Source organism: Clinocottus analis, unplaced genomic scaffold (assembly GCF_023055335.1).
Source record: "Clinocottus analis isolate CAN_PGR_092001 unplaced genomic scaffold, fCliAna1.0.p SCAF_20, whole genome shotgun sequence".
NCBI classification, from domain to species: Eukaryota; Metazoa; Chordata; class Actinopteri; order Perciformes; family Cottidae; genus Clinocottus; species Clinocottus analis.
Window position 1 is genome coordinate 11,450,586 of NW_027175932.1, and position 24,777 is coordinate 11,475,362.

The 24,777-nt window shown below is 43.9% G+C and overlaps 3 protein-coding genes and 5 non-coding genes across 8 annotated transcripts; 5 read left to right on the forward strand and 3 right to left on the reverse strand.

The window, feature by feature from the left end:
- Window positions 1–172: 172 nt before the first annotated feature.
- trnaq-cug (transfer RNA glutamine (anticodon CUG)) lies at window positions 173–244 on the reverse strand. Its single transcript has one exon. It is a non-coding gene; the product is annotated as a tRNA-Gln (tRNA).
- Window positions 245–374: 130 nt separating this feature from the next.
- trnal-cag (transfer RNA leucine (anticodon CAG)) lies at window positions 375–457 on the forward strand. Its single transcript has one exon. It is a non-coding gene; the product is annotated as a tRNA-Leu (tRNA).
- Window positions 458–888: 431 nt separating this feature from the next.
- On the reverse strand, window positions 889–960 carry trnaq-cug (transfer RNA glutamine (anticodon CUG)). The gene has a single exon. It is a non-coding gene; the product is annotated as a tRNA-Gln (tRNA).
- A 971-nt stretch (window positions 961–1,931) lies between these two features.
- Window positions 1,932–2,003, forward strand: trnaq-cug (transfer RNA glutamine (anticodon CUG)). Its single transcript has one exon. It is a non-coding gene; the product is annotated as a tRNA-Gln (tRNA).
- Window positions 2,004–2,194: 191 nt separating this feature from the next.
- On the reverse strand, window positions 2,195–2,277 carry trnal-cag (transfer RNA leucine (anticodon CAG)). Its single transcript has one exon. It is a non-coding gene; the product is annotated as a tRNA-Leu (tRNA).
- A 956-nt stretch (window positions 2,278–3,233) lies between these two features.
- On the forward strand, window positions 3,234–14,749 carry mapk11 (mitogen-activated protein kinase 11). The gene is made up of 12 exons (XM_068586132.1): window positions 3,234–3,524; window positions 8,677–8,806; window positions 8,902–8,960; window positions 9,170–9,281; window positions 10,667–10,696; window positions 11,468–11,515; window positions 11,591–11,705; window positions 11,799–11,870; window positions 12,254–12,333; window positions 12,535–12,613; window positions 12,781–12,954; window positions 13,567–14,749. The coding sequence occupies exons 1-12, from the start codon at window positions 3,412–3,414 to the stop codon at window positions 13,638–13,640; spliced, it is 1,086 nt and encodes a 361-aa protein (XP_068442233.1). The 5' UTR covers window positions 3,234–3,411; the 3' UTR covers window positions 13,641–14,749.
- A 2,824-nt stretch (window positions 14,750–17,573) lies between these two features.
- Window positions 17,574–21,359, forward strand: mapk12b (mitogen-activated protein kinase 12b). The gene is made up of 12 exons (XM_068586146.1): window positions 17,574–17,692; window positions 18,488–18,617; window positions 18,747–18,805; window positions 18,893–19,004; window positions 19,124–19,153; window positions 19,468–19,515; window positions 19,606–19,720; window positions 19,822–19,893; window positions 20,051–20,130; window positions 20,344–20,422; window positions 20,499–20,672; window positions 21,219–21,359. Exons 1-12 carry the CDS (start codon window positions 17,574–17,576, stop codon window positions 21,281–21,283), a joined length of 1,083 nt encoding a protein of 360 aa, XP_068442247.1. The 3' UTR covers window positions 21,284–21,359.
- Window positions 21,360–22,078: 719 nt separating this feature from the next.
- Window positions 22,079–24,777, forward strand: LOC137791835 (uncharacterized). Its single transcript, XM_068587021.1, has 6 exons — window positions 22,079–22,151; window positions 23,521–23,580; window positions 23,696–23,950; window positions 24,098–24,355; window positions 24,474–24,646; window positions 24,736–24,777. The coding sequence occupies exons 1-6, from the start codon at window positions 22,124–22,126 to the stop codon at window positions 24,775–24,777; spliced, it is 816 nt and encodes a 271-aa protein (XP_068443122.1). The 5' UTR covers window positions 22,079–22,123.

Sequence of the window (24,777 nt, forward strand, 5' to 3'; positions counted from 1 at the left end):
TCCACTAGATGACATTGTCTGCTCACCAGTTCCGAATTTAAGAAAGTATTTCTGTTTCTTCTGCTGTGTTTAGTTTCGTGTCTTGTTGTGCATATTTCTGTGTTCTTTTCAGATAAGGTAATAATTCATAAGCACCTACTACATGTAGGTTGTGGTGTGATAATAAATACATAGGTCCCACCGAGATTTGAACTCGGATCGCTGGATTCAGAGTCCAGAGTGCTAACCATTACACCATGGCACCAGATGTGAGCATTTTGTAGCAGAAAAGGGAGTAACACCTGACAGATTAAGCAAATGTTTTAACTGGGATGTAATCCCAGTTGCAGCCGTCTGTTCTGATTGTTTTCAGATGACGTCATGAATGGTAAGCAGTCAGGATGGCCGAGCGGTCTAAGGCGCTGCGTTCAGGTCGCAGTCTCCCCTGGAGGCGTGGGTTCGAATCCCACTTCTGACATGTAATATATTTTAAAGCTGAAGAAAAAAATTAAGCAGTAAATGATTTAGGAATATTACAGTGATACCGATGATTATTAGTCATCTACGACTTCTGGGATCATCCCCTACATTAGTAGTAAAGTAATTTCAGCCATTTGTGTTTATTCTTTTCAGATGACGCAATAAAGATAATATGCATTACAACATGTAAAGTTTTTCAAAGGTGCAAAGGTCCTCGTCCGGACGCCACTCGCACTAGCAGATGTTTTCCACTAGGTGACATTGTCTGCTCACCCGTAACAAATTTAAGAAAGTATTTCTGTTTCTTCTGCTGTGTTTAGTTTTGTGTCTTGTTGTGTATTTCCACATATGCATATTTCTGTGTTCTTTTCAGACGAGGTAATAATCCATAAGCACCTAACTATATGTAGGTTGTGATAATAAATACATAGGTCCCACCGAGATTTGAACTCGGATCGCTGGATTCAGAGTCCAGAGTGCTAACCATTACACCATGGCACCATATAATATACATTAGCAACAGAAATGGGATAACACCTGACAGATAAAGCAAATTTTTATCGAGGGTGCCTGGCAAACACAATGTACCATTAGAACACTGGAGTGACAGTTGCTGGAAATGGGCCTCTATAGATATTTAATTAAAAACCATACGTTTCCACCTAGAATAGTAATTTACCACATTAACAATGTATAGAGTGTATTTCTGATTAATTTAATGTTATCCTTATTTAAAATCAGTGTTTTTCCTTTGAAAAATAAGGACATTTCTAAGTGACTGTGGAACAGTAGTGTGTATATATATAATTATAATATAATATAGCACAGTAGTATAAAACAAGTTGTATTATTTTTTTATCATTTTATTTATGTCTTCAGCTGTGAAAATCCCAGAAAACCTGAAGGTCTCCACGGCAGAAACAGTGCTGTTGTGCTCTACAGTCTTGGACTTGTTCAGCTCCAGGTGGTTCTGACCACACCAGAGGACCAGCTGTTCAACCTCCCGTCTGTACGCAGACTCGTCACCGTTCCTGATGAGGCCGATGACCGTTGTGTCGTCTGCGAACTTCAGGAGTTTAACAGTCGGGTCCCCAGAGGTGCAGTCGTTGGTGTAGAGGGAGAAGAGCAGTGGGGAGATCACACATCCTTTGGGGGCGCCAGTGCCGATGGTCCGGGTGACACGCCGTCTGGGCCTGGAGCCTTCCTGATCTTCTGCTTGTGGAGGAGCCGACTCACATCCTCTTCGCAGATCCTCAGCCGGTGAGGGGTTGGATGGGAGAGGTGAGGAGGAGGCAGAAGGTGGTGATGGTGACTGTTCGATGATGGGGTAGTTGGGCGGGGTGGAAGTTGGCTTATCGAACCTGCAATAGAACCCATTCAGGTCGTCAGCCAGTCAGTGATTATCCTCAGTGGGGGAATGGTCTCTTGTAGTTCAGGTCTGATACCATTTCTGTCACCTAAGATGCACATCTGGTGCCATGGTGTAATGGTTAGCACTCTGGACTCTGAATCCAGCGATCCGAGTTCAAATCTCGGTGGGACCTATGTATTTATTATCACACCACAACCTACATGTAGTAGGTCCTTAAGGATTATGACTCATCTGAAAAGAACACAGATTTCTGAAATTACTTTAATACTGAAACACCGGGTAAAACCAGAAGTCATAAATCACTAGGAAGAGATAAATCACTCTCTGCTTAATTTTTTTCCATCAGCTTTAAAACATATTACATGTCAGAAGGGGGATTCGAACCCACGCCTCCAGGGGAGACTGCGACCTGAACGCAGCGCCTTAGACCGCTCGGCCATCCTGACTGCTGGCTATTTGTGACGTCATCTGAAAATAATCAAAACAGACGGCTGCATTTACTTTATTACTAAAGCGGGAGGATAACCAATTTGTTTGCAATGCGTGGAAAACAACATATTATTGTGTGTCATTCAATAAGCCAAAAACAATCCTCTCAAACCGTGGTGAAACCTGGGCAATACATTTATAAGTTGGGTAAAATGACTGCACCTCTCCCCTCGGCCACCCTGTATTGGACGTTTTGGACACCTCTCCAACTAACACATGTTTACCACTAGATGACGTTATTTGCTCATCGGTTCCGAACTCATAAGCAAGTATTTCAGTTTCTTCTGCTGTGATTAGTTTTGTGTCTTGTTGCTGTGTACTAAATATTATAATTTCAACAACTCATTCATGTTACATAATGCACCGTTAAGAAGTCTCCTTTAGGATTCACCATCAGTCAACACTTCCTACCAGGAAAGTCAAAGAGATTAAATCCAAAAATGTATGTAATGTAATATCAGATACAGTCCAAAAATACTACCACGTCGCGGTTCTGACACAGAGTTGGACCTCACTCGGGCTGCTTCTAATGACCTCACACAGGCATCTACCGTCCAGGGTAGACTACCACGCGCTGTGGTCTAACGCGCGAGCTACACTGGTAGACCCGCGCGTGCTTAGTGCCACAAGTGTGTCCGGGCCCGGTTTCGAACCCGGGCCCCCCATGTGCCAGCCCACTGTAGCCTCTGAGAGGCCACCGTGGTAGACAAAAGTATAGAAGTAACAGTTTACATTTAACTTTTGTTTCGTTGGTTAAACATAAACAATATGAATACAGCAACGAGCCCGTCAGAGCAACGCGACGTCACGTGACCAAGCCGCCGTTCTGACTCGGGTGGGGGTGGAGGTGGGGGAGGTGGGGGGGGGGAGAGAGAGAGAGAGAGAGAGAGAGAGAGAGAGAGAGAGAGCTGTGTGAGCAACAGCAGCTCGGCTCAGGCAGCAGACGGCGGCCCGAGCCTCCGGTCCCATCTACCGTTATCCCCTCCCGCCTTCATTCTTCATTCTTCCTCTTCCTGTTCGGGCTCTCTCCTCTCCTCTCCTCTCCTCTCCTCTCCTCTCCTCTCTTCTTCTCTCCTCCCCGGCTCGGAGAGATGTCCGCCAGACCGGGATTCTACCGGCAGGAGCTGAACAAGACTGTGTGGGAGGTTCCGGAGCGGTACCAGAACCTGACGCCGGTGGGCTCCGGAGCCTACGGCTCGGTGTGGTGAGTGTGTGTGCGTGTGTGTGTGTGTGTGTGTGTGTGTGTGTGTGTGTGTGTGTGTGTGTGTGTGTGTGTGCAGGGCGGGCGGAGGGGCGAGGCTGCTCAGCCACAACATTGACCGTACATCGAGCATGATGCATCAGCATAGCGATGCGGACGTGGGGGATCTGTGGTGATCAGAGAATATATATATATATATATATATATATATATATATATATATATATATATATATATATATATATATATATATATATATATATATATATATATATATATATATAATGAAGAGATGAAGCCTCATGAAAACAGATTGTTGTGGAAACTGATGTTTTTATTGTTAATTGTTGTTATTACCGGTGTATTATTATTGTTATTATCCCATTTCCTTTGTCGCTTTTAGAACAACATACAATAACATTATTACTCCATGTTTCAGTATGCAAATGAACATGACTTCTTAATGTGTAGCCTTCTGCTGTCAGCCATAAATTAGACACACACACACACACACACACACACACACACACACACACACACACACACACACACACCTCTAAATATGAGCCTGCAGAGGCTGCTGTCCTGGGACTCTAAAGATGCATGGCACATCTGGAAAGGGGGAAACCTGGGCCCAGCAGCTGTCAGTGCAGAGCAGGATGTCAGCCTGACACCTTGCAGCCTCCTGCAGGTGCATCATGCATGCATCCCCTTTGTTTTACACATATCACACACATGCCTCCCCTCCGCGTGGTGGGTGGGCATGCAGACATTTCCACTCTTGCAACATTGCAATGGCTTCAATTTTGAGCTTCAATTCTGTATCAGCTGGTGGGATTGCGTTGCCATGGCGATGTGTCATGGTGATAACCTCCTCCGACAGTCAATACTAATTAAGCCGTAATAGCAGGCAGATGGGTTACCTATGAGGAAATGTGGAGAGAGCGGTTCGGGCTGATCCGAGCGGGATAATCTCATTTTTCAAAATGTGAAAAAGACGTTTGGATCTTGGCAGATCCCTGATGGACGGCTGTGAGCGGTAACTGAAGTGGTCTGAAAATCTTTAATGGAGAAGAAGTGATGGAGACACAGACATACAATTTAAAAGACGCTTCCTATCGATGTAAAACGAAGAATCCTTCTGGGATTTAATGCTCGACCAGCTTGAAATGGCCCCAAATGTGAAAACTGCTTAAAAGCTTTGTCCTGTCACCTGCGCAGTAAATCGAGTCTTTGGATGACACCCCTGACTCAATATGCCCAATTGAGCCTTTCCAGACGATGAGAGAGGGGGAAAAGAAATGTGGGCCAGCTTTGTGACGCTTGTATGAAGTCCAAATCCTGTGACGCTTTGTACCAGGAGGATGAGAGGGAAGATTTAATGTCGGCGAGTCCAAAATTCTCCATATAGAGCACCCCGGGCTGTTTAGAAGACGCTGTAAAGTTTTGATTTCGAAGAGGCATCGCTGACTGACTTAAAATACGAGAGGAGACTTATTCTCACTTTGGACTGGAGGATCGCTCCACCTCCCCCTCCCCGGGATCGGTCAGATCAGAAACACCCCAGCGAGGGCCTGCCGTGGAGGCGTGTACGCCGGCCTGCTCGGCCCCAACCTCTCGTTGCCACTGGCTGTATCCTCAGAAAGGAGCTTTTATCTTCGCAGCTGACTTCCTGTCAAGTCAGATGTCAATTAAGACACTTTCTGAATGCGCCTGCCTGCTGGGGCCCCACTTTACCATTCAGGCTCCCGCTGGGGGGTTTTGTGAGTAAACATCTTGCCGATATTGCAGCTTCACAGCTCAAAATAGCACAGGAGTCAAATCAAAAATAGAAAAGGTAGGGAGCCAGATGACGACTTTGGGCATTTCCGTGGAGAAATGAACTGCCACGGTTGAATTGACACACAGGAAGTGATGTTTTCTTTGTGTCTGGTGCCTTTGGACTCACCAGAAGACCTTGAAGCGGTAGACGCAGACCGGCAGGTGTTTTTCTCCTCCCATCTTAACTCTTTCTTAAATGATATACACAGGCACACACACACACAAAGGGCATTCCTCCACACCCAGCATCGTTGCCCTCCATTGTTAATGTCGATCTCCAGCCATTGTCAAGAACTTTCCTCAAGCGGCCGGGGGATGGGGCTTCTGAACGCGGCATACGTATGCGTGTGGCGTTATTGGGGGGGTTAGGATCGTCCCACAGTCCGCCCCTCGAGACGCACAGTGAAACGGCTCTCATCATTTATCTCCCCGTGAACCCTCTTGAGGCCGCGGGCCTGAGGTCAAGGATCCGGCAAGCTCGTGTAATCCATTACAGCCGAAGAGATGAAGAATTTACACCCAAAGATGTAGAGTTTAGAAAGAGGACAGCGAAGCAGGTGGAAGGGAGTATCTTAGGGAGGAAGGTTTTAGAGCTGCAAAGCGCAGACACTAGGGAGGGACGAGTCGGAAACACAAAGCCTGTTTAATAATTTAACACGCAATGCCTCTGGAATTTTGATAAGTCATGAGACAAAAAGTTTGCAGGACTGAGCGCTGTGATATCCCCAGCCTAATCCAGACTCATTGTCTTCTCAGCTCCCCGCCATCAAACTACTAATCCCATCCCAAATATTCTCTTTTCCGCTTCTGGAGACAGAGAAAGTGGGCCAATTTTGGGCCGGTCGAGACCGAAGGCTGCTTTCATCTCATGTCACCATATGTAACATCTGTTCAGCAAACCAAAACTCTGGCATGCCGGCTCTCATTTGGACAGCTGTGAATAAAACACGACTGCTTCATTTTGTCCAGACAAAACTGCTACGTCTGTCGCAGAGAACTAAATCGGGGTTGCAATTAAATACGCAGATTTATGCTGGCTTTAATGATGAGTAGTAGGTATGTGATATTAAATGTCTGTGTGTACTTGGCAGCATAGGGCTTAAAGACATTGCTACACGTTTTGGGAAATATGATCATTTGTTTTCTTGCAGAGGGATCGATTAAAAGATTGATACCACGCTCAAGTCACCGCATCTCAAGAAATAGTATCCCCCGGAAACTCATCATTAAATATCTTTTTTTGTATGAATGAAACGCACAATATATCATTTGTGAGCTTAAGAGGTGCTGAAAGGTGGCTTTATCCCCTATTTCCAGTGTTTATGCTAAGCTAAGCTAACCACTAAGCCATAGCTTAATATTCAGCATAGCGATATATGATATGTATCTTGTCTTGGCTCCTGGTTGAATGGTAATGCATACTTTGGATGCAAGAAACAAACCCTGTGGACAATAATTTATAGAATAAATTATGATTTCCTCTCTGTACTTGCAAGAGTCAACACCCTCCCCCCATTTAAAGAGACGCAACCACATAGGTTGTTCCTCTTGATTTAATCAGAACGAAACACATTAACTGATAAGACCAGAACATGTACATGAAAAGCGTTTTCCTCTCAGGATAAACAATGTACTTGAGTTATCTCACATTGGATATCAGCTGCCCCTCCCCCCTCTTCCTTTTTGAAACTGTCAGTGCGTTAAGAGCTCGGATATGAAAAAAAACAAAAAAAACAAAGACAAAAGAAGACGAGTGAAATCGATGCCTCGGCTGGGCCGCGTGCGCTGACAGCAGTGCAGTCAGGCCCATGTACGGATGACGGCGGGGAGGAAGGTATGTGCGAGGCGGAGAGGCCTGCTTCATGTCAGAGACGGAGGAAACTGGCCGCCGGCCTGGTTTTAGTCCGGCTGTGACATCCGGACTGGCAGCAGGCGATTGCAAGACACATGGATGCACATGGACGCAAGAGTGTTGTTTACTCGTGCATGTAGGCATTACAGGTCACCGTGAAATGATACTGTGGTATTTACAGGGAGTGCAGGAGACGCGCATCATTAGGTGGACACTGTCTAACAAAGGCCACATCCTGATCCTGCTGTGAAGGGAGTTTCTTTTGAGGTTTTTTAGGAATAAAATAAATTGAGGGTGGCGTTGTTGGCTTCTTTCTCGTAGCACTGTCGCTTTTTCAAAGAGAAAGTCGTTGCTGAAGAGTCAGAAATTGCAGCCACAGTAGAGAAAAAGTCCTGTGTAGCAAGACGAGGCGGATTTTGAGGAAGCAGCTTACAAATTGTTTTATTCCACACACACAAAAAAAGTGTCACTGTCTCCACTGTCCACACTCAGCTAAAACTGACAGCTGAATACTATATATACAACATATTGCTGTCAAACAAGATAGACAAGGGATAAGGGAAACTTAAGTTTAAGATGATCAGGTCAAACACTCAGAGGAACTTCAAGTGAAAAAGAAAGGCTGTTTTTCTTTGTGATCAAAGTGATAAAAAAAATCACATGCGTAGTAGTCACATAAATAATAAGTAATAGAGTTTATACCCATCCATCGAGTCAGTTCTACTCACAAATGGACAGTATAAATCTTCATTCCTCTGTGTTCTGTTCCTGCAGTGCTGTGCAGTATTTCACAATCCTCACCCATGTTTCCTTCCTGTTTATCTGCCTGTTTCTCTGCCGGCTGTGTTATTCGACTACTGAGAGTGTTGAAAAGCCGGGCAGGACTGACAAGGCGTTGGCACCACAAAGGCAGCGGCATCAGAAGCGGCAGCAGGGCTGAGCGCTCGATGTGTGGAAAGACATTTACATTTCAAAAGAGCCAGATGAAATAAAACCACCGCACTTTTACAATATCTGACATCCGCATCTCTCTTGTTCCACCACATCCTCTTTCACCATGTCCCTCTCTTGCTGCGTGCGCCGGTCGGTCTCGATTTCCCTCAATCTTTTATCACTAATATACACTCTCAGTATCATCAGCTGATACCTGGGTTGAAGAACAGTCTGGTATTTTGGGAATGATAGGGAATAAAGTCTGGAGACACGGGGAAACAACGGGCCCGTCTATGTCCAAAAGAAGTAAAACCACTTCTAATTAATGCATTATATCTAATTTCTTTCGTTTCTGTGGGAAAACGTGTATTTGACAATGTGCAGGACTTAGCTTGTGACGGCTAGCCTAGCTCTTTCCCAAAAGTGACGAAATCTAAGGAAATAGACGCCAAGAAATGAACCTGTAACTTCACATTCACCACACCGTTGTGAGAGTGGCGTCAACCCTGACATCTAACTCTTCCTCTCCCCCTGTTTTCATCTCGCCAGCTCGGCGTATGACGTCGTCTCGCGGCAGAAGGTGGCGGTGAAGAAGCTGTCCAGGCCTTTTCAGTCCCTGATCCACAGCCGCCGCTCGTACCGGGAACTCAGGCTGCTCAAGCACATGAAACACGAGAACGTCAGTCGGTGCTCCTCATGAAAATACCCGGAGACGGGCAGACGCTCTGCATGTTTCCGCTCTGTTATTGATCAGCTCTGTCTCTGTCTCTGCAGGTAATAGGACTGCTGGACGTCTTCACGCCCGCTGCCGCATTAGAGAACTTCAATGAACTGTAAGTCATGTTTACTGCAAGGCATACACAGCTGTCCACCTTTCAGCCACTAAAACGCAATGATTTCGTTATTAGACGGCAGGCCGGTGATGGTGGAGGCGATCCCGCGGGATTATGGGCTTGTAGCGATGTCTTGCGGTTGCCATGGCAGCATCACTCTGTTCTCCCCCCCCCCACCCCGTTGACTCATGCTCTCTTACCGTTTCCAGCTACCTGGTGACTAACCTGATGGGCGCAGACCTCAACAACATCGTTAAATTTCAGAGGCTGTCAGACGAGCATGTGCAGTTCCTAATTTACCAGCTTCTACGCGGCCTCAAGGTAATTTGCAGCATCATGGTGCACCTGCTGTGTGTCAGACGTGCATGGTATACGTGAGTTAGCGTGCAGGTAGTGCACCAGGGATTCCTGACCTTTTGTCTGGTGCAGCAGACGGCCCTGACAGAAGAGATGCCCGTCTATGGGCTTTACTTGTCATGTTCCAATTAACTGATTTTATACAGGACGTTTTTTCGCACTACTGATTATATCAAAGTTATTTTTAAAACAACATTTTGTACTCAACTTTCAATGTGTAGGCACTGTCTATAAATAGATATATGCATAGGAATCTGGAGGGAACGGGACAAGAGTTTGGTATGGAAGGCTTTTTGATTTGTGATTGTAGTCAGAGTAATATTGACTAATCACGTTTGAGCAGACTTTGGTCCAAAGCAGGTAAACAGACTCTGGAGAGCAAAAGAGGCGTAACGCATTGGCCGGAAAGGCAATCTCTAAACCCCTTCATCTATCATCCTATGAGGATTTAGCTTTTTATTGGTTCAAAATTAGCTGTAAACTGTCTTTCAGTCTGGTCTCTCAACTCCAGTCTGAAGCATCTCAAGTTGCTAATCGGACTGAAAGCGATGGACTTCCTGGTCCTGACTCCAGAGGCTAAATGCTCATCAGACCTATTGCTATAGTCAAGTTTGCCATCTGTCTACTAATTTGGAAACCATTTATCAATTACTTTGAGCTAACTATTTAACCAATGGTCCATTCCTTTGAGCTAACTATTTTAACAATGGTCCATTCCTTTGAGCTAACTATTTAACCAATGGTCCATTACTTTGAGCTAACTATTTAACCAATGGTCCATTACTTTGAGCTAACTATTTAACCAATGGTCCATTACTTTGAGCTAACTATTTAACCAATGGTCCATTCCTTTGAGCTAACTATTTAACCAATGGTCCATTACTTTGAGCTAACTATCTAGACGTCTCTGCTGTCTTTCTTTTCACACTCTCAATCACAACAATTTCCATGTGTTACACCAGGCTCTATTATTAAGTCGTAATTTATATATTTTTAAATATTTACTGCTCCAATCTTTTCACTTTAACACCATGCTTAAAGCCTTTCTGTCAGAATTTGGACACCACAGTCTATGTTGCACCAACACTTGCTATATTTATATTGAGTTTGACATTCTGTTATTCTTTGTGGATTCTGTCCAAAGCTCGCATGTTCACACTGAATCCATCCAGCAGCCGTCAGGGCCGGCTGTTCAGCCTTCACGGTTACCATGGGAGAGACAAAAGCGGTCTCCCTTTGGGCCGGGGCTAATATGGTGAACTGCACCGTTGACCCCTGTCTCCCTTTATGCCCTCTCTCTCCTCTCTCCTCCCCCATCCTCCTGCTCCACCCCTCCGCCTGTCCAACAGTACATCCATTCAGCGGGATTGATTCACAGAGTGAGTGCCTTCTCTTTGCCCTTCTTGTCGTTTTTGGCCGTCAAGTTTAAAAAAGAAGAAACTTACAGCTTTCCCCTTGTATGCCCCCTAACCTAGCTATGAGGTTGGAAATATCTTGTTCCAACTCTTACTTGAGTTCACACTGACGCTCAGTACTGCAGGTTCTGAAACATTGGAAATATTCAGGCTGTATGGATATTTTCATACACAGTTCAGCCATCTTTGATGTTTTTTGGAAACCTTTTTTGGGGAAACTCTGAGATCTGCGCTAGATATTAAGTGACACGTCTGACAATTTTGGCAACGGCATGTGGCAGCACAGCATGCTCGTGAATGGGTTGGACTGTGCATGTTAAGTGATAAAGAATAGTGTAGGAGAGTCATGATAAACAACTGTGTCTGAATTATTAATCCAAAAGTGAGGTTGTAGAAGAGAACTTGACATTAAAACTTAAAAAAAGTGTGTCTTTCATGTTGTTGGTTGGTTAAATTGGGTGGAATCCAGTTGCCAGAAGGAGTCAATGTTTACTATTTGGAAACAAATAGAAAAGTGCACCAACATAAAAAAAAGTACAGCAATAACTAATTTAATTAATCAATCGCTGTATTTTTGTTTTCCGTTAATTACTTACTTCATGAATCTGGATTTATTACACTCTGTGAAAATGTAGTTACAATTGATAAAACTGGAACTGAGTGGTTTATGCTGATTTCATACTAATATAACAATTCATGTTTCCGTCCTTTTGTCTGCACTACTATCTTTTTTAGGACCTCAAGCCAAGTAATGTGGCAGTAAATGAGGACTGCGAGCTGAGGGTAAGACTGATTTTCAGACTGATCCCCCCAACCTGTGAACTCCGTCAGTTTAAAAAATGCCTTCCCGTCCTGCAGATCCTTGACTTTGGATTGGCCAGACAGACAGACGATGAGATGACAGGGTACGTGGCGACTCGCTGGTATCGAGCGCCGGAGATCATGCTGAACTGGATGCACTACAATCAGAATGGTAAAAGGCCACCAAACTATAGACATGTAATACGCTTTTATTTTTAAACGCAAACTCAATGAAAGGATTAAACCTCTGGTGTTTCTGTTCCAGTGGATATTTGGTCAGTGGGATGCATCATGGGAGAGCTGCTGAAGGGAAAAGTCCTTTTTCCTGGCACCGACTGTATCCTTTATCAGCATTGCGAAAGACCCACGGCAATCTGCAGCTTGTTTCCCCATCTTAGCATCAACCCTGCGTTACTTCTTTAATGTGCACCATGGGCGCGGACCTCTTGTAGATTTGCATTACAATCCCGGGACTTTCTGAAGGGGAGGTGTGTCAACAGAGAGAAGTGGGGAATGAATGGGAGCGATCACAAAAGGCTGAATTATCTAGATTCTTGTATTCGGTGTTTGAGGGAAGAGCTAAAACACATTTGATTTACTGATCTTGACTAGAAGAGAACTCTCAGCGGAGCTCAGCAAGTAGAGTTCATGCATTTTCCTCCGAGACGAGACAATATGACGGCTCATGTCCTGACAGCCCTTAACTCCTCCTGCACTAAGATATTGACCAGCTGAAGAGAATCATGGAGGTGGTTGGGACTCCGACACCCGACCTGTTGAAGAAGATCTGCTCTGAACATGTGAGAGAGGGAAGAAGGAGTAGAGGGCTGGTTGGGGAAAATAAATCTGTTGTAATATTGCTTCCACCTGTTCTGATTGATTAGTCACTCTATTGACAAGGCGGTTGATTGACTCCTCAATATGTGTGAGTGTTGGGGGAATAGATCATCAACAATTCACCCACATTGTCACAAGAATTGAAAGCTGGTCTCTATTTGCAGGCACAGAAGTACATCCAATCTCTGCCCTTCATGCCTCAGCAGGACCTGGAGAAGATCTTCAGAGGAGCAAATCCACTGGGTGAGCGACGCACCACAGATTGGGTTATTAACTTCTGAAATTCAATTGAAAGACTTCGAGTCAATCGTTCTCTGCTTATTGCAAATGAGTAATTCAGTTATAGTTGTTTGGCCCTTTGGGTTTAAGGCTTTGCCTCCAACCTCTCTGTCTGCTTCTGTCTCTGCTAGCTGTCGATCTTCTGAAGCGTATGCTGGTTCTGGACTGTGATGGGAGGATCTCGGCCAGCGAGGCCCTGTCCCACCCTTACTTCTCACAGTACCACGATCCGGACGACGAGCCAGAGGCCCCGCCTTACGACCAAACGCTGGAGAGTAAAGACCGAACCCTTGAAGAATGGAAAGGTGATAAAGGGTTTGAAACATGCATGTAACAAGTGGAAACGTACATGCCATCCCTGCTGCCATGTCCAAACAATGACGAGTTGAGAGTGATAGTGTGTTGTACAGATGTTATCTGCTTCTCTATTTATTTAAAAGTAATGCACTCACTTTCTTTGATCAACAATTTTAGAAGGGCAGTTTCGGATTTGCAGAAAAGGAAGTTGCACAATTCGACGCCACAGATCCAGAGTGAGCTTTGAGCCGCAGAGCTTTTGAGGATTTTAAGCTTGCATGGCTGTTGCTATACCACCCAAGTAATATTTGAGATATTTAAAGATGACATTTCCAACATCATGAATATGATTACGTTTCATTTCAACAGGGAGTTTTTTCTGGTTTGTGAAATGGCTCAGAGCTGATGTGAGTCATGGTGGATATTTCCCACATGCTTTGCATCCTTATTTTGAGTTTCTTTGAGAGACCAGTGTACCAAGCTGAACAAGCACAACTATAAGTCTCTTTCCACCTTCAGCAGGTTTAAAACCTGCATCACCACCTCTTTAAACAAATCGTAAACAGTCCTCCTAACATGTTTTTCTCTTTGCTTTATTTCTCTCTCATGTGTGTGCTTAGAGTTGGTATTTGAAGAGGTGAACTGCGTCAAAGCATCCGGCAGCAAGACCAATAGCCTTCAGGTGGAGCAGTAAGCCTCTTTCTGCTCCACCTCAACCCTCACTCTGCATAAGGACCAAGAACTCAATGATTGGGAGAAGGGAGAAAACTCTGCATTCCCTCTGCTCAGCGTGACTGTGTTTGATTGCCTGTCATGGATGTATTTGAGCGGCGGGGCTGGACGGTCTCCCCAGGATCAGACGCACACATTGCAACGTACAGGGAGAATTTTAAAATCCGATAGAAGACGCTTTCTAGTCCAGAAAGTTGCTTCCTCTTATGTTTCTGCTCGGTGAGGATAAAATGAGGAACCACTCAACGTCAGGGATCGCAGAGGGCGTGATGATTCATATGGGGAAGCAACTTCACGGAACTGAACTGTGTTTACAGACTGCTGAGAAGGTGTCGGAGGAAGACAAGAAAAAAACGCACACTAGGATTTCCAAAGCAGCGACATCTGGTCCCTCGTCATGACAAATGCCATAAGCAGTCAGTGCTTTCATATATGGAATTCATGTTTAAAGGCTCGCAGCGATATCACGTCATGCCACAACAGCAGCTTAGCATTTAGCTTGCATACTACTGCATGATTTTTGAGATTTTTATTATTACAAAATATTACTGGTATTGTATTATATAACCATAAAGACTGCTTATCGCATATGCCACACTGCTATAAAAACAGCCCGAGGGTCATTACCAGGAAATGTGACCAACGTTCAATCTGTTCTATCTTTATAATTACAGTGGAGTTCGAAAACAATTACACAAAAGCAAAGAAAAACGACTGTTCTTCCTCAGATGAGAGTCATCCTCTACTGCTAACAGAGTAGTAAACACCAACTGTGCTATTAATTATCATGGTAATTAATACATGCCAAAACTGGAGCAGCATGACTGTGTTTCAGGTCTGTGTTTACAGTGCGACCTCGCTTGTCATATACAGTTTCAGCTAACGGCTGATATCTGGTCACCTGTTTGGCTTTGGCAGCGGCCCATCAGGTTTCCATAGTTCTCTGTCGTGTCTTTTAAAGCCCCGGTTTGTGTTTACAATAATACAAGTTTACAGGCATTTTGTTAGCTGTTAGAAACCGTGGTGGACGATATTACTCCACCCAGCTCCCATAAAATCTAATTTCCTCTTCTTCTTTTTTTGTTTTCATGATGCTCGAGTGTTGTTAATAATGAAAACGGTGTGTGTACATTCATTAGTGTTCGTAGTATGAAAGCACTGGAGACGTTCTTTACCTCACCTGTGGGTATTTCAGTAACACTGAACTTTATAGCTTTTTGCAGCATTTGGACGCCCTCACGGGTAACATTTGTATAAGCAGCATGAGCTCAATGCATATTCAAATTATCACAAAAACTGGCTGGCTTCCTCACCGACATTGTGTCACTCATCTTGCAGCAGACTGGAGTTTCAGTTTGACACGTTCTGCTGAGGGAGGAATGCTCTGCTTGTGGTAACCCACAGTGTGCAGAGACAACCGGTTTTCTAGCTTAACGCTGAAGGTCAGGGAACATATCAAGAGGACAAAGAGGTCAACGCTGAGTTATACTGTCTAGAACTGAATACATATTAAAAAAAAATACAGTGTGTTTATTGCATCTAGGGTTATCAGATAACTATCTGAACATTTCCACTTTGAGTTAAGTGAAAGGTTCATTCATTCATTCGTTCATTCACTGATGCCAGTTGAAATTTTTGGGAGAAAAACATGGACTGTATGTATTAGGAGCTAAAAGGCTCATAATTCAGGCGCACACAGCAGGTGTAAAGCAGGTATAAGTTTTCTACAACCTGGCCCTCGAATGCCAAATAGCAGCACAAGTAGCTCTTTAGGTTAGCTAAAGAGCTACAAGATAGCTTTGATTGTAACTTTGCATAGCTTAAGTACTAACTTCACGATGTATAAGCTACACATGGTTGGCAATCAAGCCCATCTGAGGTTTTATTTCACTGCAGATATGAGAAAAACAACGGAATAATAAGAAACCCAAGCTCACCAGTCAAGCTAGCTTTGTTAGCCAGCTAGGTTATAGGATCAATTTATAAGTTCCTGTTAAACTGTGGTTCTACGGCTTGTCCCACTAAAGTCTAACCAAACCAATGAGATTATGTCTGCCTAAAAGAAACATTAGTACAACTAGAATATCATTTTTGAAGAACACAAGAAAGAAAACCCACTCTGAGCCATTTTCCCCTCTGTAATGTTCTCACTGGAGTGCGACATGTAGCCTTTTGTGCAAGTCGTTGATTACACTGGATGCAAAATGTTGGAAATTACAGTCCAAGTGTCTCAAACCTGTCTGTCTCAGTCATGCCCGTGAGTTAGAGCTCTGAATGTTAAAGTGTCATGTGCTTATGTGGATGTTGTATATGGGGTGGATTTGAATAGCAAACTGCAAATCGAATGTATACGTATACTGTGTGTTTGTTACAAGTTAGGTGTGTCTTTTGAATACATGGCATGTGATTCAACGGTAGCCATGAGTTTCAAACCACTGAACTGAATGTCAACTGTCAGTTTTCAAATGATTTAGATGATTTACTCATTCATCATCAACAGGTAACATGACTTGGTAAGTCGTCAACAGAATAAACACCATCAGTTCTGATAACTCTGTTTGTCAGTACGTTTCTTATCTGATGCATTCTCTGCAACATTCAGTCTCTTTGATATACAACTTGGACAAAGGTTATGTGACACCTCTGTCACACATAGGCCTACTTTTGGGATGGAAAGTATTCTTTAGCCTATTTTACATTGTTCCAATTAAGTAAAATGTGGCAAGTGTGAATTGTGTGTTTCCACCTTGGTGGCAACACTTTGGGAAAGGCACTTTGCTGTTGGTGAGGATGATCATGACTATCCTCCAAAGAGCCCTGACCTCAACCCCATCAAATATCTACAAAATGAATGAAACGCCAACTGTGAACCGAGCCAATGGTCAGCCAACTCGGAAAACTTGTTGATGAACCTTCATAGAAAAGTGAAGGCTGTTGTAGCAGCACATTGATAACCATGGCTTTGGGGTGAGATGTTCAACAATTACATAAGAACACAGACAGTGGGTTGTCCACATAATAGTATAGTAACTAGTAACTAGTATGTAAAACAATCAAATACTGTAGTCTAGAACAGCACGGTAATATAATACAGCAGTATAGTAAAACACAGCATACTATACAGAAAGGAAATGGAAATATATAGTCTATACAATAGCTCAGTCAGTTTGGTATAGCATCATACAAGAGTATAGTACGGCGTAGTATAGAATATAATAGTATAGAAGACTAATATAAAAATAATGTAAAAAGATTAGTATTAAATAGAATAGTATGTATCCAATCTACAGCACAACATAGAATAGAATAGTATATTAATTACAGTATAGCATGGAAAAATATAATAGCAGGATAGTACTGTATAGTAACATTGTGATGACATCAAAGGAAATAAATCAATTTAAACAGATTATTGAACAACGTGGACACATTTTTAATGTTACTGGCTAGTTTGCCAACTCAGCATGCACATGATTATAGGGATATTTCAGGAGTATTATAGGGTAGGCCTATAACATGGACCTTAGGGTGGGCAGATGTTTTGTGGCTTTTTCCCTCACATTGTAGACACACCCATATACTGCCCTGGCGACCAGGACCCATGACTAACAATGTGTGTGTGTGTGTGTGTGTGTGTGTGTGTGTGTGTGTGTGTGTGTGTGTGTGTGTGTGTGTGTGTGTGTGTGTGTGTGTGTGTTGGGGGTTGTCAAACCCCGCAAAGCGCTCAAGTGGTCCGCTGGTTTATCTGGAGGAATTTGCGCCGCAGCAAGACTCTCCTCTGCCGGACGGACAGCGCGTCTTGTGCGCTTTCAAATAAAATAAAGACAAAACAAAGTCACTTTGTTCACATGAGCGGACCCACATCCGGACCTCGGCCTCGTCTCGTCGGTACGGTATGTCTGTGCGGTCCAGGACGGGATACTACCGACAGGAGGTAAACAAAACCGCGTGGGAGGTTCCGGAGAGGTACCGGGACCTGAAGCAGGTCGGGACAGGAGCCTACGGGACGGTGTGGTAAGAGGAACATCAGCGTTGTGAAGTCTGGCTTGAATGTTTTTTAAGTCTTGCTTGAATTTTGATGGCAGCTGATTGACCACAGGGTTTGTGCCATGTCAAACTGTTCAACGAATTTACCAATAACACCACATTTTGTATTTTTAGAATTGTAATCTGCATTCAGCACTGAAGTATCCTGCAGTGGCTCTGTCGAAGTATTATGTCTAGTAGTATTTGAAATATTGCACATAAATAAACCACAATAAACTGACCCCCAATGCATGAGAAACAACCAATGCACCAAAAGTATTTTTTTAAAGTACCATGTTAAATCATTTAATGAGCTATATCCTTCTCTCATTTTACCTCAAATACTTTTACTTCTACTTAAGTCATCCATTCCTATTCTTGCAGCAGCAGTACTGCTGGTGTGTGTTATTTTGGTCAGCAGTATCACCGCTCAGCTGGCTCTGCAGGGCCTCTCTGTGCATTGTGTTGTTGGATGAGGGTCAACAAAGAGAACCCCCTCCCCAGTCTCATTGTAGGGAGAAGTCAAAGAGCTTGAGTTAAGTGTATATAAAATGCACCACGGCATTGTCTTCAGTCACAAACAGTCAACAGACACTGTGTCTTGTCATCGCAAAAAAAGTAGTGTTATTAAATTCCTTATCACCGTTCCATTTAGATACTATTCATTACACTTTGTAGATTTCAAACGATGGGATTTGGGCACAACAATTGAGTTTCTGGAGGTTAACCTGCGCAGGCTGACCTTTGAATGACATAAGGTACCTGTGTGCGTGTCTGTTTCAGTTCAGCATGGGACCGCCGGATGGGGACGCAGGTGGCCATCAAGAAACTCCAACGGCCCTTCCAGTCCAAACTTTTTGCCAAAAGGGCGTTTCGGGAGTTGCGACTCCTCAAACACATGAAGCACGAAAACGTAAGAGGGAGACGTATTTTAAAGCTGCACATGTGTCTTCTGTGTTTATGTTTTTTTTTTTTAAATAAACAAGGAGAATAGGACTGCAGCGTGGAGCTTATTTTCTTTGTTTTCATTTCTCCTGATCAGGTCATTGGTCTGATGGATGTTTTCACCGCTGAGATCGCGTTGGACCGTTTGCGTGACTTGTAAGTTCCCGAGAGCTGCTGAGTAGAAAACAGGTCGCTCTTCCCTGTGACGGGAGTGATCCGACTCCTCCTCTCTCGTCCCTGCAGTTACCTGGTGATGCCGTTCATGGGCACTGACCTCGGCAAGCTGATGAAGCTGGAGAGATTATCAGAGGACAGGGTGCAGTTCCTCGTCTATCAGATGCTGAAGGGACTCAAGGTGAAGAGCACAACTCGAGCGGTGTAAATGTGTCAAACATGGTGACCACGTCTCCTCCAAGTGAGGCTCGTACACTTGTTTGAGCTCAAGTTGCTGATCTGTGTCCCCTCTCTCCTCAGTATATCCACTCTGCGGGGATCATCCACAGGGTGCGTGACCTTTGACCTTTCAGACTATGAGCTTTGGGGGGTGGGGCTCTTGCTCTTTTTCACACTCGATGCCATTCATCCGGATTCCCACACAGGGAGCTTTGCTCTGTGCGCTTATTTCCATGTCTTTCTCGACCCAAGCCAGAGTGATACGCTGTCTTGTTTAATTTCATATTGATGATTCCATTATAAAACATTTATGGATTCATTTCCTCCAGTATTTCAGGACCTTAAAGTCTCTACGTGTTAATATAAAACAGATTCTGCATTCTTATGACTCACTGGATGTCTGATCTCTTGATCTTCTTCTTCAGGACCTGAAACCTGGAAACCTAGCCATCAACCAGGACTGTGAACTAAAGGTACTCTCGCTTAACATCAAGCCGTTTTAATGGGAACATCTCATACATGTACACACTCCAAACCAATGTCCCCCCCACTTCCTGCTTCAGATCCTTGATTTCGGCCTGGCGAGGCAGGCCGACGCGGAAATGACCGGCTACGTCGTGACGCGCTGGTACAGAGCGCCCGAGGTTATCCTCAACTGGATGCACTACACACAAACTGGTAAACCCTCGTCACGTTGTGTGTCATCGGGGGTGGAGGAAATAACGAAGAGAACCCCGTCTCACAGCGAGAAAGCTGACGTTTTCCCTCTCTTGTTGCAGTGGATATTTGGTCGGCAGGTTGCATCATGGCAGAGATGGTGCTGGGGAAGCCGCTGTTCAAAGGGAACGATCGTATCCTTCACTGTCATTAAATCATTTAATTACCTATTTTCCTGTTTTCACTGTCTGCACATGTTAACGCTGAAGCATTATGAATGGAAAAGGAAGCTCCTGTTGGAAAAGGCAAAAATCCATGCAACAGATGATTCTTGACCACAGCTCCTGCCAGACCTGGACCAGCTCCGAGAGATCATGAAGATTACAGGGACCCCAGCGGCTGACTTTGTTGTGAAGCTACAGAGCCAAGATGTAAGTCGTACTGGGGTTGGAGTGACACGTTCAAGACACACTGGATGCACTCACTGGCCGTAAAGTTGAAAGCTGGTTGTTCAGTTTGTGGTTTACTCGCTCAAGCCTCAGAGAAAACAGTCGGTTTGCTTTCATAGCTGTTACAAAGCTTTCTTATTGTCCATACCCGGCTTCTCTCCGACTTCTAAAAACCTCCGCTTCCTCTCTCGACAGGCCAAAAACTACATCAGAAGTCTGCCAAAAGTGCCCAAAAAAGACTTGCACACCCTTTTCTCCAAAGCTAGCTCAAATGGTACGTACAGCTCTCTGCTCTCCGTGGCACTAAACCCAGTCAAGCTGACCGTGACATGTTTTTGTGTGCAACGCAGCGGTGTGCGTCCTGGAAAAGATGCTGCTCCTGGACCCGGAGCGGAGGGTGAGCGCCTCGGAGGCGCTCGACCTGCCGTTCTTCAGCGAGTACGTCGATGTTGAGGAGGAGAGCGAGGCGCTGCCTTATGATCAGACCATGGACAACACGGACCTGCCGCTGGACCAGTGGAAACGTAAGCGAGGGGGCAATGGATCAAGAGACTATGTTTAATGTGAAAATGTATTCTGCAGTTCCCCTCGGCTGTACAGAGCACTTTTGTCTATTTTATTGTGTTGTTTTGTGTTATTTAAGGCCTGCAATTCTTATGTTTTAGTTCACTCTCACCAACCTTACTTTCAGCCACACCGGCTACTTTTTGTGAAAATGTTCTGATAAACCCATTGAACCTTACCTCCACCAAACAGAAGGCAGACAACGCTAGCAGCTAGCTGGTGAACGGAGTGGATGTTTTAGAAAAAAGTAGAGAGGAGAGTGAATATTGGACAGGTTTAAAGCTTTCCTAGACACTTTTGTGTGCTCAGTGCAGTACCTCCTGTTTGCCAGTAGAGGTCACTGTAAATCCTCCTTCAATGGCACTGTATGCTTTATTTAACACGTAAAGATATATACAGTATACAGTATATACAGTTTCTATAAATGTTGAACTCGGATGTGAAAGTAGGTGGAAGACGTGATTTAAATTGGCTGATTTGTGATCCTTTCTTTTGTGTTTGTGCAGGTCACACTTTCACTGAGATACTGACCTTCAGGCCGCCCAGGGACTCCAGAGAGACGTCACTTTAAGAGTACACACACATACGCACATGTACACACACACATACGCACACGTACACACACCTGCACCCCATAAAAAAAACGTGTTGACCATTGACTGTGTTTGTGTCGGAGTAACGGATATGATTAGTTTGTTAACGTTTCAATAAATGTGATATGCTCAGTTGTTAAAAGTGTGTTTGTGTTTCAGTTTATTTATCCATCAACCATAGACAACATGCTCAAATTCATCGACTGCTGCTGCTTAAAGTCAGACTATCTATTTTGTGACAGGGCTTTTTATATTATCTGTTTGCATTTTGATAACTTATTCTGATAATGGACATATTACGGGAACAAAGGGCGAGGCGACGCTTTGTGCAGGACCAAAGTGAAGGCTGGGAACACAGAAGCTAATAATGTTGTCACACACATCGTATTAACCACTAGCGTAGACAAGACCTCTTCGTGTGAGGATGTTTAAAATAGTCAATGAAAATGTCTAACTCCCTTATTTTATTTTCTGTGCAGCCGAGTTAAGATGCTACTTTATTACATTTTGTTGTACTAATGTGTTTTCCAATATGAAATCCTCTATTTGTCTGGGAGCTGTTCCCTTTCACAGTGATCAGACCTGTAACATTTCCTTATTTGGGTCAGTCTGCTCTCCATTAAGCCATCCCACAGTCTCCAAAACACTCCCTTTAACTGACTGCGTCAGAGGCCCGAGGGCGGGAGGACAGCTCTGTATCCCTTTATCTCATCTGGAAAACTGTCTCAAGATCCACCAGTAAATATATCTAAATTGTTTATTGGTTGATGAGAAAAATCTGCTAAATGTTGCCGTCTACAGAGTTTGATGTGACGTAAATGAACAGAGCCGTGGGTTTCTCATTAGGTGACTAAGAAAGCAAACATGTTTCTTCTCGGCTCTCCCTGATAAGAGCTGTTTGCCTGCTGATGTTGACTGACTGTGCAGCGCTGGCTGTTTATTTCCTGGTGGCTGTACTTTTGACGTTTTGACATTTTTACGGGGGACAATGGATAATACCATCATATCTAAACAATACGGAGGACACTTAATTCTCAAAAGATTTCTGTTGCTGCTTTGTCTGTCAGGTAATACAAGGATTTTTCTGACAAAATACCAGTGAAAGAGTTGATTATTCGTTGTGATGATTTGGCCATTGGCTCAGTGTAAGTGCTGACTGTAATGGTGATTGGGAAAACATTTTTTACTGTTTTAAATGAGGAACACTCTTTACTTTGTGTATAATACCTTTTATAAATGTAATAGATCATAAACTACAGTAAACTTATGAAAAACTGTACTTACGTTTTCGATTTTAAGTGGTTTATGCTTCTGGTCCTCGACATTTCAGAAGTATATATTTTACTTTCTACTTCATTTACTATATTCAAAAGCTATAGTTACTAGTTAATGCAAAGATAAAGATGTTTTTTAATATCAGCTTTTAAAAGATGACCTATTGCTGTAAATTAAACTACACACTATTTAAAGTATAGTCACAATAGCTCCACATTAACCAACCAACCAGCTCAACCAACAGTCACATAATTATATAATACACACACCTTCTTTCAGTATAATAAGTGCAAGTAGTTCAGTTATTTGCTCGGAATATTTTGTACTTTCCGTTTTTTTAAAATAGTTTTTTAAATGTAAAATGGTAACAGTGACGTAATGCGAGTCCATGTGTCATATGTTAGCCTCATGCTAGCACAAATATAGAAGAGCAAACTATTAAAACTGTAATTTATGTCAGTTTTGCCAAAGTAAGTACACGTTAGCTAACATTAGCCATCGCATGCTACTGCTCAGAACACGCAGAGGTGTAGCAGCAAAATGATGGAGTGTGTTAAACTGAAGGTGTGTTTTATTGCTTGTAAATTAAACGATTCATTTGAAATATAAAATTTGAGTTATTTCTTCTTTGAAAAGTTACGCAGACGAGCTGACACAAATAATAATTGAAATCAAGCTTCAAAGATCATCCTTGACCTTCGCAAACAGCAGTTTGACAAAACAATCCCGACTCAAGGTCCATTTAGTAGCTTTCAGCTAACTATTAACACCAATGAAGACGTGTGATACGATTGAAAGCTTTGGGGTGAAAAAACAGGTGCAAGTGGACTTGAGTTTGGATTTTTTCTGACAAAGGGAAATTTCCAAAGCCAAGAACGGACAATGACACTTCATACTAATGTTTTAGATAACAGTGAATATGTTTCCATTGACCGTGTAGGCCTTCAGCCAGTGCTGTCTGCAGACGCAGAGGAACCAAAACTAGACGACAACAATAAGAGTGAGTGATTTTACATTCGAACACACAATACAACCTATGTCAAAGATGCTAACTGTGTCAAAGCTTACCTCCAGATACAATTTATTTGTGTAATTGTGACTGTCGCCATTTTCAGAGGCAGAGAAAATCAACTGTACGATCGTCGGTCCGACCTACGTGACTGTGGGTGTGCCGACCAGCGTCGAATGTGCCACCAACTGCCAAGAATGTGACTTTTCTCTGTCTCTGGACGGACAGAGCGCTCAGGGCCAGGGGAACGAGTTAGCCTTCACCGTGAACAGCTGGGTGGAGGCCCTCACGGTGACGTGCACAGTTTCAGACGGCGAAACTGGGTCGACCGCCACGACGACAAAGCAACTGCAAGTCTTAGGTAAGTGATACTGGCTTCTTTATTTTTGGAACGAGCTATTGTTAGAGTTAGCGTATGTATGACTGTAAGACAGTACATCCACGACTTCTGCTCTTTGTGAACACCGTTGCTTTCTCATGACTCACGTATTTGTCTTGGGCTCCTCAGCCGGACCCGCCAATGTTTCCATCACAGGGCCCGATATGATGAATCCATCTGTGAGCCACACCTACAGTTGTCACTCCTACTGTCGGCCATCTTGTACCTACGGCTGGAAGATAGATAAAGGCCCGTGGATAAGTGGTCAGGGGAATGTTATTTCTATCACTCCTAAGGAGACGGACAACTCTCACATCCTCATCTGCAAAGCCACCAACGGCGTGTCGGGGCTGTTTGCCGCCGCCACTCGAAACATAGCTGTGATATGTAAGTCAACTAATAGAGAGAACACCTTTCCAGTAAAAGCATTTCATGAATAAACAGAGTATATTAAATAAACCAGGTATTAGCTCTATCTGATCGCTCCTCACTACCATCCTTTCAGCTGGTCCATCACAGGTTCAGATCAAAGGCCCAGACGTGATCGAAATTGCGGAGAAGTACAAGTTTGTGTGCTCCGCTGAATGCCTGCCCTCGTGTCGCTACGTGTCCTCTCTGGACAGTCAGACCGTGAGGGGCAACGTGGTCGAGTTGACAGTGGATCACCCGCTGAAATCGGTCACTCTCAAGTGCGAGGCTCAGAACACGGCTTCAAGGAGGACGGCCACAGTCTTAAAGACAGTGCAGATAACACGTGGGTTCAACAGGCTTCCTCTTGCATCCTCTCAACGCCGTGCACGGCGACTTGA

Bases quoted from the DNA above. Each gene is read 5' to 3' on its own strand.
- mapk12b (XM_068586146.1), top strand. From the start codon at position 17,574: ATGTCTGTGCGGTCCAGGACGGGATACTACCGACAGGAGGTAAACAAA. The intron at 19,005-19,123 runs GTGAAGAGCACA...CTCTCTCCTCAG, and splicing joins AGATGCTGAAGGGACTCAAG to TATATCCACTCTGCGGGGAT. The intron at 20,423-20,498 runs GTACGTACAGCT...TGTGCAACGCAG, and splicing joins CTCCAAAGCTAGCTCAAATG to CGGTGTGCGTCCTGGAAAAG.
- LOC137791835 (XM_068587021.1), top strand. From the start codon at position 22,124: ATGAACAGAGCCGTGGGTTTCTCATTAG. The intron at 23,951-24,097 runs GTAAGTGATACT...TGGGCTCCTCAG, and splicing joins AAAGCAACTGCAAGTCTTAG to CCGGACCCGCCAATGTTTCC. The intron at 24,356-24,473 runs GTAAGTCAACTA...CCATCCTTTCAG, and splicing joins TCGAAACATAGCTGTGATAT to CTGGTCCATCACAGGTTCAG.
- mapk11 (XM_068586132.1), top strand. From the start codon at position 3,412: ATGTCCGCCAGACCGGGATTCTACCGGCAGGAGCTGAACAAGACTGTG. The intron at 10,697-11,467 runs GTGAGTGCCTTC...TATCTTTTTTAG, and splicing joins CAGCGGGATTGATTCACAGA to GACCTCAAGCCAAGTAATGT. The intron at 12,955-13,566 runs GTGATAAAGGGT...GTGTGTGCTTAG, and splicing joins AACCCTTGAAGAATGGAAAG to AGTTGGTATTTGAAGAGGTG.